Consider the following 17,500-nt stretch of genomic DNA (forward strand, 5'->3'; position numbering starts at 1 on the left):
CAACCTAATATATCAATATAAATTGCCGTGACTAGGCGTGCACTTCGGGCACTGCCCGAGAGGAGGGTTGATGGGGGGCAAGCCCCCCAACACTCCCCAGGACACATTCTCTCCACCACGGTATGTACGGCAAGACAGAGCTGCATTCACACCGTAAAATAATAAACCAAATACCTTTATATCTGGAAACGTCAAACTTTCGTTTCTTTGTACTGTTGGTATTGCTTCGATTTTAATCACCTTTTTCATCCTTTGGAGCTCTTGATGGGCTCAGATATAAAACTGGGATGGTTACTGAAGTCTAATTATTCTTCGATGCCACTGTAAAGGTCTTAAAAAGAACCCAGAATCAACACTAACACTGGAAATGCAACATTTCTCACCGCTTTCAATCTCGAAATGAGCGGGTTGGTGAGCTGTCAACCTGTGGCTGGCGCAAGAAAGTGTGAAACACTCAATGTGCAGGATCCGATATGAGGGTATAGATAAATATAAAAATATGCAAATGAAGTATAATAACATTACTAAAAGACTTTAAAGGTATAAAATGCGTACCAGCAGACACAGATAATAAGCCTAATATCGTTTTGACAAGCGCGTAATGATACACGGACTAGTTCGCAAACGCAAAAATGCGTTCGTGGGTCAGTCATGTTTTTCCTAGCAAGGTAAACAAGCTCATCGACTTTGAATTTGAAAGGCGGCCGTGCGTTATATTTTCGTCATTTAGCGGTGACTATAAGGCCGGTGCAACTTAAACTATACGCTATCCCCTTCTATTTTTTCCCGCTCTATAATATGGCGGTGTCCATTTTCCCCTATCTATGCGCGTCGCGGTCTTCAACCTCTACCCTTGCTATAGATGTACTGTTAGGGCAAATTGAATATGAAATTCTTGTAGGAGACCAAAAGTTGCTTTCATCGGTACGAGAAATGATTTGCAGACATGAATAGAATTGCCACAAATTGAAAAAGACTGTGGAAAGTACTGCTCAGCCCAAGTCCAATTGGTGCTCCCGAGTTTCAGCTCTGTCTTGCTGTACATACTATGGTGAAGACAGTGTATTCCAGAGGGGTGTTAGGGGGTAGAGCCCCACATTAACTTCCCTTCAGGCTTTAGGCATGCCCAGTCATTGCCCCCCAAACCCTGCAAAGGAGTGCAAAGAAACCTCCATGTATTCATGGTTGAAAACATATTCCTAATATTTGGGAGTGCCTGATGGTGTCCGTCTGGCCGAAGCTCTCTCCTGCTGTGAATACTCTGAGAATTCTGTTTTCCTGGGGGACTTCGGGGACGATAGCCTTCCATAGGGTGTTGCAGAGGGCAATAGAGAATAAAGTAACCGATTGTGTATGTCATATATATTTTGTCCCAACAATTTCCATGTTACCTCTCCTGCAATTGCTGCCAAAAGTGTGGGGAGTTTGTAGGGTTTCCTTGTAATAATTTCTATAGATTTGGATAGTGAGAGGAATCCATCGAAACCAAAACCGTTGATTTGTTGGCAGAACTCTTCCAGAAAATTACCTATGTATTAGTATGTAGTTTCTTCGATTTTAGTGCCATTAAATTTTCTTGTAAATGTATGCCAAAGTATAAATGCATAACTTTATCAACTTTTAAAAGTAATACCACAGATGAAGTCTTATTACAGGCAAGTTTTGTCATGACGTACATGGCTGTGGGGAAAATACAACAATCACTTAACATGTCACCAATATTGATGGTAGTGGTAAAGTGAGTTGTTATCGATGACCTCTCCTCCAGTCATTGTTTAGGGAAAGGTAGAATACTGTTGATATATATTCTGACAAGTTAGAACTTTTAAGACTTAGGCTGGAGTAATAATTACTGAGGGCTGCAGTCACTTTGTAATCAATTAATGATATTTATAAAGATGTATCTAGTCATTTTGATACTTGTATTTTGTTCAAGGGGAATTTTGGAGAGTAAGAGACAGGATGTGACTGGGACACTACCAGAATTACTGCTACATGGCTAGGAGCATGTTGCTATGGTATGCTGAGGGAGGTAAGGGCATAGGAAAAGGGGGTATAGAAATATCATTGGTTATCCATTGTGTGCTATGTGGTACAGTGGTAGAAGTCTCAAGTAATCTTGCTGACCCACAATCAAATCCCATCCCAGCAGTGGATGTTAACCCTGGGCATTCCTTGCACACAGGGTAATTTAGAAAAAATGGCTTGTCATAGTAAAGAAAAACCATTACAACAAATGAAATTAAACTAAATTATTAATTGCTATAGAATAGGAAACTTGCCATATGCTAGATATATAACAGGAATCTCATGTGTATTCAGTCTGGGTGTTTAAAGCAGGCCCTGACCCTTTTTTTAGGGGTGATCATATGACTGGCAGGGCTAATTATAGTTTAGTTAACTATTTGTATCATGTAATATTTATATAATGCATTTTTGCACATCAGTCTAGACTTTCTAGTTCTAAGCTATGCTTAGGGCCATTACGTTGTGACAGCTATAGACGTACCTTTTATTGAAAGGTTCAAAAAGTAAAGGAACAGATAATTATATTTATGCAAATATTTTTACTGTTGCCTGTTTTATTACTGTATGAGTAATAGTACAGTTGTATACTTGAAAAATGACTTTGTTAATTATTCTGTTGGTTTGGAGTTTGTGTAAATCTTTTCAAAATTTATCAAGGTTTATGGTAAATCTTTATCATTAGAGTTTAAAGTACATCCTACATTTTTTCACAGAAAACTGCCACTGCTGTTGCTCACTGCAAGCGTGGAAATGGCTTGATCAAGGTTAATGGCCGCCCATTGGAGCTTGTAGAGCCAAGGACTCTGCAGTACAAGCTGTTGGAGCCTGTTCTTCTTTTAGGCAAGGTAAATATGTAGAAATCATATATATTTTTTTTCCTTAGCATCTTCATAATATAAAATGGTTTAAATGAAAATATTAACCCATAATGCTGGGTGATTGTACTGTTCACTGAGGTTTTTAATTTTATTACATAGAGATTGGTCCCAGAGTGCATAGTCATCAAGGAGTCAATTAGTAGGCATACCTGACCTACCCATATGTTCCTTGAGTTTTTAATTTCCAAAGTTAATAATCACTGTTATTTCCATTATGCCTTTCTTATTAAATTTATTAATAGTAATATGTGAAAATGCATAATCATCCTGAAAATAAGACACATCAACAGGTGAGATCAGGTAGGTATGATATTGACTCCTTTGTGATGAAGTTTGTTTAGAGCGATCTTTGTAAGCATAAATTATGGATTTAAAACAATGGTCATGGCATTTGTACATGTCATCTTTGCATCAGCCATATTAGTTTCCTAATATAGAATTTGCTTTTATTTTGAATTTCTTTTCAATTTCAGAAACGCTTCTCCAAAGTAACCATCCGTGTCCGCGTAAAGGGTGGTGGACACACCTCTCAAGTCTATGCTATCCGCCAGGCCATATCCAAGTCTCTGGTTGCCTATTATCAGAAGTGTAAGTAATTTATATAATTAAATTGTTTATTTGAAATTAGAGGTAACTGCAAACCGTTATATTAAATAGTTCTTACTTAAAAAAAAAAAAAAATTGACTTTCACTTTCATTAGATTTTTAACGTAAAACAAATTTGAAATGGCTTTTTTCATGTTATTAGACACTATTAAAGAATATAAAGTCGGGGAATGGTGCTTTTTAATGCTAGATCAATGTCTTCCAATGTTTGACCCATGATATACCATTACTGTAAGCAAATAAGTTCAAATAATGTACATCTAGTTTAAGTATTTTTTTAACTTTTTCTGTAATCAAGGCCATGAAACTGAAATTGGAGGTTACTGGATTCTGTGTACAAGTTAGTGTTTTGCAAAGGTAGAATTGCGCACTTAAAAAAAAAAAAAAAAAAAAAAAAAAAAAAAGGATATTATGGAATATATTAGACAGAAAAAGATTATATTGTATTTCTTTTTGCAGTTGTTGATGAAGCCTCCAAGAAAGAAATCAAGAACATCTTGATAAACTATGACAGATCACTCTTGGTTGCTGATCCTAGGCGTTGCGAGTCCAAGAAGTTCGGAGGTCCTGGAGCCCGTGCCCGCTACCAGAAGTCCTACCGTTAAATTTGTTTTTATTTTATTTGGATTCTGCAATAAACCTAAGGACAAGTTTTACTGTTTGTTTATCCTTCTGTATAAAAAATATTAATGTTGCTCCCTTTTCAAGTTAAAATGAGTTCAAAGTTGTTTTGTGTACAGTATGTAACTTATGGTTTGTTCAGATCATTACCCTGCAGATGACCAAGCATGATTACTATAAATTAGTATTGTTGTAGTTTATTTCATGCAAAAAAGTTTGTGTAAAGTTTAGATTGTGATTATCTGTGCTTTATACACTTTATGAGCAAGAGGGGTAATGCTTTATTACTAGGCTGTTTGAGCAGTAACCAGCTTCAATATTTGAAGTTTGAAGCAAAATTACACCCTTAACCCAATCACGCCGGGTGACCCATCTCTGAGACCCCAGAAAAAAATAAACACTCTGCGCTTCCCGCCAGTATGACACTGTGTCGGGGTCCGGCTCTGGCTCAGCAGTGGGCCGCAGCCGGTGGGCGGACAGACTCGGGAAGCTCCGCCCGCTGATTTTTGTGAATGCCTGGATTTTTTTATTTTGGGTACAAAATGTACCCGGCATGAGTGGATTAATGATATTGCATTATTTACTTTTGAATTTGACATGAAAATTTTAGATGCTTAGTACAAACACCCTATGAATATTAATTGGACAAACTTTTCATCTGTCCATATCACCTGCCATTCAGGCTCACCATGGTCAATAATAAAGATTCTTTACCCTTAATAGGGGCATTAAGGCTTGCCCCTTCATCAATTATCCTATCTAAATTTGATTCTGATTGTTTTCCAACCCCTGCTGCTCCTTGGATCAATGATACCAATACCCCCTCCTTGATGTTTATCCATTCCAAACCACCCACTCAGGTTATTACTCCACCTTAAGAATGCACCCCTTTCTCTGGCCCAACATTCTTCTCTCCATTTACTCCACAGTCTTCAGTGTCTGCCCCCTCTACCCTTATTACTACTATTCATCCTTATTGCCCCCCCTCCACATAACTACACTCCACACCACACCATCTTCCTCTTGCCCGCATCCTTCTACTGCCTCTACCTCTGCAAACTTTTTTGAGTACTGTGTGACCCAGCCAAATGGGATCAATTGTTTGTGATTCCCCACACAGCCCCCTACTTTGAGATTACTCACCTCTTTCAACAGTGTCTCCAAAAACAAGTAGGCAAACTTACCTTTCGCAGTTGCTCCAATTGTTCACACCTCGTCAGTTACATCTGAATCCCAAGCTCTTACACTATCTACCCTAACTGACCTCACTGGCAAACCCATTCCTGCCAAACCTCACGCCTCTCTTAATATTTTTATAGGAACGGTTTCTATCCGCCCGAATGCTTGTTGTATCTACAAGACCTAGTCAGACTGAAAATTACCAACTTGCCTTGCTGATTCTGTAAAGTGCTACACTATTCCCCCCAGAGGCTAGTGTAAGTCTTATTAATTTCATGCAAAAAAGTTTAAGTTTAGCGATTATCTAATATTAGTCAATATTGCCAAAATTAGCTTCTGTAGACATGACCTTCCCCATGAAGTTTGTATTAGTGGATATTCCTATTGACCCCATCCTTAATTTTGGCCACCCAGTCAAACAGTGTCTCACTACAGCCCACTCTCCCCCACCCCCCTAACACACATTTCTGCATCTCCCCCAGTATCTCTTCCCTCTGCCCTGAACCATCCTACCTCTACTTGCCCTATCCCCTAGTCAAATTCTATTTCCAGTCCAAATCCAGATCACTCCTGCCTTGAACCTCAGCACTCGCCTGCACTATAATTTTGCATGGTTTTCTCCACCTTTCCTTTTCCTTCTCTTCATCCCCTTCTGCCCGCATTCTAAAGTGTGAGAACTGTGCTGAAAGGATGAAAGGCTGGCTTTGTGTCAGTCTGAAAAACCTTCGTACTCCATTTGCTCTCCCCTCTTTACCATTTTCAGTCCTGAATGCTCTTCATACTCCATTGCTCTTCTCACTTTACCCTTTTCACTATCATACTAACCTACAGTGGTTTCCAACCTATGACATATTACATATGTTGTCCTAATTATGAACTCATTTGTAACGTTTTTGTCACAACACTTTATCTTGATTCTGAATGACTTCTTCTTACCTGGGGGCTTTGCCCTCAAGCTTCACCCTGTTACTATATTTTTGTATACACTGCTAATGACCTTATATGTTGTCTTGGCATAAAATTTTTTGATAATAAATGAAATTTTCCAGACATTCTTCTTGACACTTTACCACCTTCCCCAGTCCACTTTTCTCATTCTGCAGATTCTTCTCCTATTTCTCCAACAGCCACCTATTTTCCTTGAACAATGACCTTATTCCTTCCCCAGTCACAGATACATTGCAATTCACTCAATTTCTCTACCCTTTTAACCCCTCTCATTTTGCACTACTTCATTTGCTTCCCCCTTTTCCCCATTTTGCAACTGTACTATCCTATAACGCATTTTGATCCTGGATTCTTGCCTTACTTTTCCAATAACTATCCTTGAACATTGTTCCTATTCCTTCCTGAGTGACAAATATACTTGTCACTTAATCACCCAACCCAATTAGCCCTCTCCTTTCTACTAATCTCTGCTCTAGCTCTGTTGTCCCCCTCTTTTCCCTTTTCACTACCATACTATCGTATAACGCTCTCTAATATTTGACATCTAACACATATTATCCTAATCTTTAACTTGTCTTTACCCTTTTTGACACATAGTTCTATTTGACCTTTGATGTCTAGCACATTGATTTGTTTCAAAAATTAAACATTAAACATATATCACTGACTAAACTGATGAAAGACAAATTGAATCAGGTGTGAACAGTCTTGAAAGACCTTTACTGGACATGACATTTACTTGTAAGTAATCACTGTCAATTAAAATAGATGAAATTTGATAAACTTTGAACAATGCTTCCCCTGATCTTGCAGGAAAAGCATAGCCAGTAAATAACGATATTAATTATTTTCATAAGATGATAGTGCTATATGACCTTTGATGTCTAGCATATTTATTTGTTCTAAAGCATTAACCATGCATAACATGAGCTATTGTATAAATCCCAAAATCCCATGTACATTGTTGTCATAACCGGGCTTAAAAGACTAGGACTGAGGCCCAAATTTGGAGAGTACCCCTGCCTTGGACCTTAGCCTTCATGTCCACTAATTTTGCATGTTATTTCTCTCTACTTTTCTTTTTCCTTCTCTTCTTCATCCCCTTCTGTCCACATCCTAAAGTGTGAGAGCCATGCTGAAAAGATGTAAAGCTGGCTTTGTGTCAGTCCTGAACAACCTTCGTACTCCATTTGCTCTTCTCTCTTTACCATTTTCACTACCATACTAACCTACAGCCTTTTTGTCTTAACATATTTTTTCCAAATTATTCATTAATTTTTTACCTTTTAACCACAATACTTTTATAATAATGCTGTATAACCTTTCCTTACCTGGGGGCTTTGCCCCCAAGCCTCACCCTGTTCCTATATTTTGTATACGCCATTAATGAAATTAGATGTTGACGTGACAGAAAATGTTCAATAAATAAATAAATATTGTATAAGTGATTATAAATCTCAAGACTGAATACTATATTTCCTCCCCCCACCAATCCCATCCCCATTGTTGGTGGGGGGGGGAGCTAAGGAGATGTTGAACCAATGCTGTCCATCAACTAATTTTGCATGGTCTTTTATTTTCCTCCATTCTCTTTCCTTTCACTTCTCTGTCCCCTTCTGTCCATATCCTAAATTGTGAGAGACATGATGAAAGGCTGGCTTTGTTTTGGTCCAGAATGGCCTTCATACTCCATTTGCTATTCCCTCTACCCTTTTCACTACCATACTAACCTACAGTGCTCTACAACCTTTGACAGCTAACAAATTTTGTCCAAAACATTAACTTGTATTACCGTTGTTGCCAAAATACTTTATCATGGTGCTGTGTGACCTTTCCTTCACTGGCCCCCCAAATACCATGCTCATTATTGTTGTGTGGGGGCTTAGGAAATGGAGACTGAAGCCAAATGTAAGGGGATCACCCTGCCTTGGACCCCAGCCCTTGCCCCAACTAATTTTGCATGGTCTTTTCTTCACTCTTTTTTCTTCTCTACTTCATCCCCTCCTGTCCACATCCTAAAGTGTGAGCCATGCTGAAAGGATGAAAGATTGGCTTTGTGAATCCTGAATGACCTTCGTCCTACGTTTGCTATTACCTCTTTATGTTTTTCACTACCATGCTAACCTACAGCACTTTACAACCTTTGACATTTAACATATTTTGTTCTGTGCTGCTATATTTTGAATACACTGCTAATCACCTTAGATGTTGATGTGGCAGAAAATTTTCAATAAATAAATAAACACTACAATATTTCAATGGATAAATAAATAACTATTTCACAAGACAAAATGGTATTTGATATATCAGTCATTACCCCAAGACTGGAGAAAACATTTGATTAAATTGTGCAAGGATCGATATTCAATGACCGGCTTGCGTTGGCTTGTGTGACATCCCAGTGATTTGAACTTGTGAATCTATTATTGTGATTTTAGTTCTGTTTACTTGTGACACAAGATGAGTACTGTATATGAAAATTTACAGGGAGTATATGTACATATAGTTTCAGTTGATGTTTTGATGCCAGTTTTAGCACAACTATATTCACAGTGTTACTTGAATTATTCACATATTGCTTCATGTACGTTTCCATTGTAAGAGGGATCTATTGAATCTGCAAATGTCCCTACATGACTAGACTGATTTCAGAAAATACTGAAAATTTCAAATAATATACTGTAGGCTTATTGCTGTCATGTTAGCCTGTTACTCTATTTAAACAAAACCACTGTTTTTTTATATTACAAAATCAGTTTTGCTTATAGGAGTGGATCTTTTCCCTATTAGAAAAAAAATAATTGGCCCTTTTATTGCTACTTCTACTCCTTAAATTCCTTCCTTTTTCTAGCCAGACATTCCTTTCATAGCTAGTACTTTCCTCCTATATTTGATTCTCTGTTTCCCTGATGCCCCTAAATCAGACTCTACTCACTCCTCCAATACACACATACCTTTCTAAATATCTCCCTGGTTCAGGATTTGATTTCAGGATTTCAGGATATCTTTCCTTTCTGTACTTTCATCTTTCCACCTCCACTTGAATCCATCATTCTTACAACAGAATTTTAAGAGATCCTCTTCCCAGTAGAATGCTTACCTTCTCTTCCATTCTTCATCCTTCACAATCTTTACTGATTCCAGGAACTTGTTATCCCTCATACATTATGTAGTCAGTGAAACCCTTTGCCCAAAAGATTCAATTGTTCATTCTGTCCACATGACACAAAACTTAACTTTTGCTGTATACCCAGCCCTGTTGGGATCCCCTGCAATGAACCTATTCACTACTTTACACACCTTACCATAATCATTGACTCATTTCTACCTTATCTGTTACAATACTTAATCATAGTGCTATATGACTTTAGATGTCTAGCACATTAATTTGTTCTTACCATTAACCATTTTACTTCTTAGAGAAAGGAACCCTTTCTCTCATAAATGGTATTTTATAATTATTTTGTCAAATTTATTATGAAGTGAAACATGCATTTTGAACATTTTCAGTTTGGTAAATATTATTTAATTTATTTAATATGGATTATGTAGTTAGTCAACAACTCATTAATTCTACACTGAAGCCACAGACATGCAAATACAATGTAATTTTATGGTGAGCATTGTTGAGACAAATATAATTAAATTAATCTGATATTGATAAAATAAATTCATCAGTTTCAGTCAATTTTATTTATTGAAAATTTCTGCCACATCAACGTCAAAGGTCATTAGTGACATATAAAATATAGCACTAAGGTGAGGCTTGGGAGTGAAGCCCCCAGGTAACGAAGGTCATACAGCATTATGATTAAGTATTGTGGTAAAAATGTTAAAAATGCATTAACACAGTATAAAAGATGTTAGATGTCAAAGGTTGTAGAGCCCTGATGGTTAGCATAGTAGTGGAAAGGGTAAATGAGGAAACAGCAAACAGACACAAAGCCAGCCTTTCATCCTTTCAGCACAGCTATCACACTTTAGGATGTGGGCAGAAGGGGATGAATGAGAGAAGGAAAAAGAAAGAAGAAAAGACCCTGCAAAATCAGTTGAGGTCAGGGCAGGGGTGATCCCCAGTCTCCCAAGCCCCCCCACGACGACGACAATCATGGGATTGGGGGGGTGGGGCACTGAGTGCTAATAAAATTATTATTAATTGAAAATTTTCTGTCACGTCAACATTTGAGGTCATTAGCAGCACATTCAAAATATAGTGATATGGTGAGGTTTTTGGACGAAGCCTCTAGATAAGGAAAGGTCATACAGCATTATGACAAAGTATTGTGGCAAAAAAAAATAAAAATGAATTAACAGTTAGGACAAAAATATTAGATAAAGGCTGTAGAGAGTACTGTAGATAAGTATGGTAGTGAAAATTGTAAAGGGGGAAAAGCAAATGGAATACAAAGGCAGTTCAGGACTGACACAAAGCCAGCTTTATATGCATTCAGAACAGTCCTCATACTTTAGAATGTGGACAGAAGAATGGGATGAAGAGAAGGAAAAAGGAAGGTGGAGAAGAAAAGACCCCATAAAATTAGTTGAGGCAAGGGCTGAGGTCCAAGGTAGGGGTTATCCCACACATTGGGCCTCAGTCTCCGTCTTGTAAGCCGCCCCCCCCTTACGACAGCAATGATCATGGAATTGGGGAAATAAAGTGTTATACTTCCATCACTATTTATAGTTTTAATATACTTTTGTTAAATTAACCAATATGTTTGTATGGCTTTAAAATTATCATATTGGTTAATGGTTAATGGTTGAAACAAATAAATGTGCTAGAAGTCTAAGTCTAAGGTAAATGAGTTAATTGATTAGTATAGTGTTAAATGTCAAAGTTTATAGTGTTATAGGGAAAAGGGTAAAGAGGGGGTGCAAATGATGTAAATTGGACATTAAAAAAGGAAAGGGTTAAGAGTATTGGGTGATTCTATGGAATGGGGTTTATCTGTTGTTGGGGAAGCTATAGTTACATTGCTTTAAGAAAAACTGGTAAAAGAGCTGTTATGAAATAATCACTGGGTAATCTGGGTAGAGATGGCTGTTGGAGAAGTAGCAGGAGAAAAGTCTGGGGGATGAGACAAGAGGACTAGGGAATGTAACTGGAAAAATGTTAGGAGGGGAGGAATTCGGAGGAGGACATTGTTGGGACAAAGGATTCAAGTGAGTATCCAGGTGGGAGAGGTAAGGATAATGGAGAACGAAAAGGGAATGGTGTACATGGAGGAGAGGATGGGGTTTGTTGGGGAAGAGTAGGAGGAAGAGGGGTAGGGGTTACTTGCAGGGGAGGAGGATGGATATTGGCAAATACTTTGAATGTAGAGGGACTAAGTATAGAGGGACTGGAGGGTGGATAAGGGAGTGAAACATTTTCTTGGGTCATGTCTAGGAATTTTTGGATGTCTTCAAGAGTTTCTGGGGGGGGAGGGGTTCTGAGAAACAAAGGATCTCTTGTGAGATGAGGGGACAGATGTTTGATGAGCAGAGGAAAAGACGGATGTAGGAGAGGGTGTGGAAGGTGAAGATGGAGTAGAATGTTTAGGTTGTCTGGTGCATTGCGTAAAGTAAGGGGGAGGAAGGGTAGGTATCAGATAAGTGGCAGAGATTGGAGTATCTGGATTTAGAATGGAAAAGGGACTTGAGTGGGACATGGTAGGATGGTTCCAGGTAGAGGGAAGAAATGCTGGGGGATATACAGAAACATCTTGTGGAGATTGGGTGTATCCATGGAGCAAAGGATTATTTTGGAATTGGTAGATAAACCTCATTACCGTGCTTCTTGTCTAGCCTCACAGAGTGAGGCCTAGTTTGAATCTGAGAATTGCTACCTCACATTTGAGCTCATAGGCAGGGCAACTCCTATAAAATACGTTGTGGAAGTCACTGCAATTGGCACATGCATGTGACTGAGCAGGGGAATTTGAATGCTCATGACCAGTTTGGGCAGAGAGAGTATCAGGCTGTAGAGCAACAGTGTTTGGCTGGGTAGCCAAAATGCCAACATTTCTGACACTGATGGGGAAGGGGTCAGTGTGGTCAGACACAGTAGGACATTCCACCAATATAAACTTCATGGGGGAGGTCATGTCTACAGATGCTATTCTTGGCAATATTGACGGACTTTTGCTGGCCTCTGGGAGGAATAGTATAGCACTGTACTGCTATTGCATCATAATCAGCAAGGCAGGTAAGGAGGTCATTTTCACAATCTGACCAGTTCTTCTCATATATGGAACAATCAGTTAGGGGGATGGAAACGGTTCCAGTACAAGTTTGAGAGAGGTGTGAGGTTCGGCAGGAATGGGTTTGCCATTAAGGTCAGTTAGGGTAGATTGTGCACGAGTTTGGGATTCTGATGTAACTGACTGGGTGTGAATGATCAGAGTGACAGCATAAGGCTACTTTGCCTACTTGTTTTGGGATACACTGTTGAAAAAGAAAGGTATTCTCAGAATAGGAGGATGTGGGAGAATCACTGAGTCGATCCCATTTGCCTGGGCCAAAGACTACTTAAAAAGTTTGCAGAAGTAGAGGTAGTAGAAGGACGAGGGCAAGGGGAAGATGGGGCAGTGTAGTGTAGTAGTTGTGTGTATGTGGGGGGGGGGGATAATGACAATAAGGATTAAGAGTAGTAATAAGGGAAGAGGAGGTAGCCATTGAAGAAGACTAAAGTAGGAGATGGAGAGGAAATTGTTGGGAGAGAGGGGAAGGGGTGCATTCTGGAGGTTGAGTTAACCTGGGTGGGTGATTCAGAATGGATAGTTGTCAGTAAACATTGAAGAGGGGGAAATAGTATTAGTGACAGGAGCTGTGGACAAAGGAGGCCCAGGCATTGGAAACTCATCAAAATCAAAATCAGATAGGCTAGTTGATGTTGGGGCAATGGTTAATGCCCCTATTAAGGGTAAAGAATCTCCTTTATTGGCCATAGCAAGCCTGAATAAAATGGGGGAAATGAAAAGGTCTACCCCTCAAGGTCCCCATAAAAGGATAAGGACTAGGCAATTAACCAAGGGAATACCGTGCCCATGGCTCCCGAAGGCCGTTCATGACTGACAAAGCCAGCCTTTCATCCTTTCAGCACAGCTCTCACACCATAGGAATGGGACAGAAGGGGATGAAGACCATACAGAAGAGAAAGTAGAAGAAAAGACGAAGGGAATTATAAATGAATGGATGTAATCTCAATACATACCTGTAACATTTAATCTAGTGTTTTAGAGTAATATCTAGTAACCTAACTTGCATTTGTAATGTTTAACCCTAATAACCTTTAAAAAAATAAGGAACAGCAATACAAAGTTCTGTCCACTAAAAGTATGTTCAAATGAGTGGGTCTGATTACGATTATTTTGTACCCAGTAATCGATCTGCCTTTCATGTCATTCTCTCACTTGCCCAGCAAACATGTCTGCTTGTCTGGACAATGGTTATCATAAAATGAACAGGTATATTAAAATATACATTACTGCATGGAGGCATGGAAATATTCACATGGACTTTTAATATGGAAACTTGTTCTATTAATTGAGGACTACAAATTCATGGTACTTTTATGAAGGATAAGGTTTCTCTTCAACACTGATTAAGAACTTCTCATACCTTCTTTGTCTTTAGTAAACTGTCTCGTTTGTATATACAAAGTATGAATTTTTACAGACTACCGAGATAGTCATGCAATTCTTTTACATATGGAATACTGATTTTCAATAAGGTACAAATTCTTTGAGTAATCTGACATTAGTACACAAATATTTGTTATAGTACAGTGTGTCCTCAATTTTAGCAATATGCAGATTTTTAGTGGCAAGTTAATGAATCTACCTCATTTTAGTTCAACAGTGGGGAAAATAATATTCAGGATTTAGATTTTTTTCCTTTAATTTGAGAACGGCTAATTTAAGAACGAGGCCTCTCCTTTTTCTCCTTGTACAGAGCAAGCAGGGAAACGTTGGCGACCTTCACTACCTTGAAACGGATACCTGTAAAACAAATAGACAAATTATTGAAGACTATTTCAACAATATTCTACATTCCACAATCCAGAGTTAATTCCTTATCATTTACAAATTTCTAAAGTTTCAGATCATTGGTTGCCAAAGCGGGCAATACCACCCACTGAAGGTTATGGAAAGGTTGGTATTTGCAACAGTTAAGTAAAATTTGTGTGTAATTTAAAAATCTGAATGATTTATCTGTTTAATATTACCAATTTGAAGCATTATATATATATATATATATATATATATATATATATATATATATATATATATATATATATATATATATATATATATAATCAAATGTAAAGTGAGGGGGTTAGGAATCCATAGGGAAGCCAAGGGGCCACCAGCCTTAAATTTGGGAACCAATGGTTTGAAGCTAATTTCAGTTAATGGTAACAAGAGCAATGCATAGATTGAAGGAAATGGACACTGCTATCAAATACATCTACTGCAGCCCAATGAATTGACATATCTATTTTCTACAAGTGGGCATGAAGTGCTAATATAGGCAGGGTACAGGGAAAGGTTAGGTTTAGGTTTGCATGATATCCTGGTTTTGGAACTGACTTCGTCTCTGGAGGGTGCTTTACTCTTGGTAACAAATACCTAAATTTCTTATTCCCACATTAAATATCTACAATCAGCACTTACCGGGAATATCACCGACGGCATGGCCCTTACGACCAAATCCTGACACTAACACTTCATCGTTCTCTTCAATAAAGTTCAAGCAACCATCCCGGGGGACAAAAGCAGAGATCTTCTTGCCATTCTTGATAAGCTGGACTCGAACGCACTTACGGATGGCAGAGTTAGGCTGTTTGGCCTCAATGCCGCTGAAAATATAAAATTTCATGAATCTCACCATCTATTGATGGCTAGTAGAACCACAGCAGCAGCAATAAATAATTCTACCACCTTACAATATTATGAGGGCACTACAATTTACTTTTGAGCACTAAGGAAAGTTGAATGTACATTATATTATAATTGAAAACAAAAGTTACAAATGACGATTGAAACATAAGCTAACACTTTCCTTAAAACCTGTATCTGATCTGCAGCATTACCCTTATCAATTATCATCCACCCCTGAAATTTAAGCAAAAACTTACATTTTCTCAAGGACAATGCCCTTAGCATGGGAGGCACCACCAAAGGGGTTGGCCTTCCAGCGAGTTCCCAAATGGGCTTTCTTGTAGTCCTTATCGTGCCATCTTTGTTCACGGCGGTGGTTCACATGCTTACGGGCAGTACGGATTCCACGAGGCTTACCTGTAATTAAATTTACACTTAAGAGGGATAGTAGATCACTAGTTTTTGGCTAACATGCAAATTCAAAGACTGGCAAGGTAGCAATGCCGCAGGACAGGTAAACGACAATAATTAAAGTGAAACTTGCTTTGATTTAAGCATAAAAAAAAAAAATCTTTACCTAAGGACATGATACTAATTAATCCCATTCTTTGTTGTAATAGGTCTAGATATTAAAATCCAATGGCCAGATTAAATATTTCTCATGAATTCAATCTGGCACACAATACAAATTCAAAAGAGGTTAAGAACTTTCCTGCACAGTATTTACACAATAATACTGAATCAAGAAAAAATCAAAATGGAAGTATCCACCAGACTGAATTCCTATTGAATAACTGGTAAACCATACGATTCACCAATTTTTCCCCCCATTTATCACCAATGCTTACATTTACCGTAAATAACTTTTCACTTTCTGAATAGATTTTGATTCCAGTACTAATGATCAACTCGTAGCTGATGTGTGGCAAGTTAAGTACATGCCATGGCTGTTGTGGACCGAAAAACGGTTGGCATCTTATAATGCCCATTCCCGCACCATTGGCTCATTGAACGGAGTTCCCCCCCCATCTATATATAAAAACAATTATCAAATTAAACACCCAGTGGGCATGCCATGCATGCATATGCCATCCCAGGCACAAAGTGGTTAAATACACGAGTTGAAAAATTAGTTTTCCCAGTTTACCCATAAGCCCTAAAATACCTCGATACAATGTTTACTTGATTAAAAATATACAGGCTTGCACCAGCTACAGAAATACTATAAAGTTTGGTAAGGTTTTTGGTACAATAGCATTCATTAATGGTTTGATCAGGCTGGGAACAGCCTCTACCAGGGTTTTCCCTCATGATATACATCAAATTGACAAAGATCTGTGGTAAGTTTATCTTAGGTCCTAATCAATTGTCGCATGTCAAGTGATCACCACTTCATACAATTTGACCTTTAGATAAACACACACTTCCACTCTGGATACAAGACAAAATTAGCTATAACTGTCCCCAGCTTTAGCAAAAAGTCTGCAAGGAGGTCTATGAATACGGGTTTGTACAGTTTTCCCAGAGCTATCAGATGAGGCTAGTGGGCAGGATGAACAAAGTTAACTTCACCCCCGTTCCTGAGCAATGTCTTCGAAGAGAGGCACTCAACTTACATTCCACTAAGCTACAACAGTCATTGATATTATCTATGCTACAACTGACTACTTGGAGAAGAGGCAATTAAGATACACATAAAATATAAATGAACCTAAGCGATTCAGATAAAATGTTCTAGCGGGGGGAAGTCCTTCCGTAACATAAACAAGATTCCCACTTGCCATATTCAAATTCCTTTCGACCATCAGAGAAAAATCTACACATCTATATAACTAGGTCAACCTAACAGACATTCTTATAGATAAATATGACAGCTGAAAGGTATTTTTGAATTCCTAAAGCATGAAAACAAATTACACTACCCAGCCATGCTTCACCCGCTCTCACGTGTTTACGTTGTCATCACATACAATGGGGATCAATTTCTTACACGATACACTTTGTGAATGAAATTTTCAAACTTTGAACCGCAAAAACTCATCGCCACTGAATAATTCCTGTAAATATAAGAACTCTTTACAAAAAGGCAGATAAATAAAGTAAAATGTGCCGGAGCTCAGACTTACCCATGGTTGCGGTGAGCTGTTTGCTCCGGAAAGAACAGCGTCTGGTAGCGGCGCTCTGTCTTCGACGTCATCCACATTTCTTTAACCTTTTGATATTATTTTTGCAATATTAATTTTATATAAATACAAAATTATATCAGAAATAATTAATGTAAACTTATCGAATATATATAATATTCCAAGAAGAATATTTTTTTATTTGTTTACATTCGTTTCGTTCGGTTTGCTGTAGTATTGACAGTCATATGAT

The 17,500-nt window shown here is 38.2% G+C and overlaps 3 protein-coding genes across 3 annotated transcripts in view; 2 read left to right on the forward strand and 1 right to left on the reverse strand.

The window, feature by feature from the left end:
• RpS16 (ribosomal protein S16) overlaps positions 1-4,164 on the forward strand; it is a 5,774-nt gene extending 1,610 nt beyond the window's left edge. The window contains exons 3-5 of the mRNA XM_027382474.2: positions 2,742-2,873; positions 3,380-3,494; positions 3,972-4,164. Coding sequence (XP_027238275.1) covers positions 2,742-2,873; positions 3,380-3,494; positions 3,972-4,117 — 393 coding nt within the window. The 3' untranslated portion in view covers positions 4,118-4,164. The remainder of the gene's footprint in view (positions 1-2,741; positions 2,874-3,379; positions 3,495-3,971) is intronic.
• A 9,959-nt stretch (positions 4,165-14,123) lies between these two features.
• On the reverse strand, positions 14,124-17,372 carry RpS23 (ribosomal protein S23). The gene is made up of 4 exons (XM_027382481.2): positions 17,251-17,372; positions 15,382-15,541; positions 14,918-15,102; positions 14,124-14,242 (listed from the first exon to the last, which is right to left on the reverse strand). Exons 1-4 carry the CDS (start codon positions 17,252-17,254, stop codon positions 14,160-14,162), a joined length of 432 nt encoding a protein of 143 aa, XP_027238282.1. The 5' UTR covers positions 17,255-17,372; the 3' UTR covers positions 14,124-14,159.
• Positions 17,373-17,462: 90 nt separating this feature from the next.
• The window catches only part of LOC113820067 (V-type proton ATPase subunit S1), a 23,691-nt gene continuing 23,653 nt past the window's right edge, over positions 17,463-17,500 (forward strand). Inside the window, exon 1 of the mRNA XM_070145366.1 lies at positions 17,463-17,500. This exon is cut by the window's right edge and continues 120 nt beyond it. The gene's annotated coding sequence lies outside the window, so the exon portion shown is untranslated.

This window comes from Penaeus vannamei, chromosome 33 (assembly GCF_042767895.1).
Source record: "Penaeus vannamei isolate JL-2024 chromosome 33, ASM4276789v1, whole genome shotgun sequence".
Lineage (NCBI taxonomy): Eukaryota > Metazoa > Arthropoda > Malacostraca > Decapoda > Penaeidae > Penaeus > Penaeus vannamei.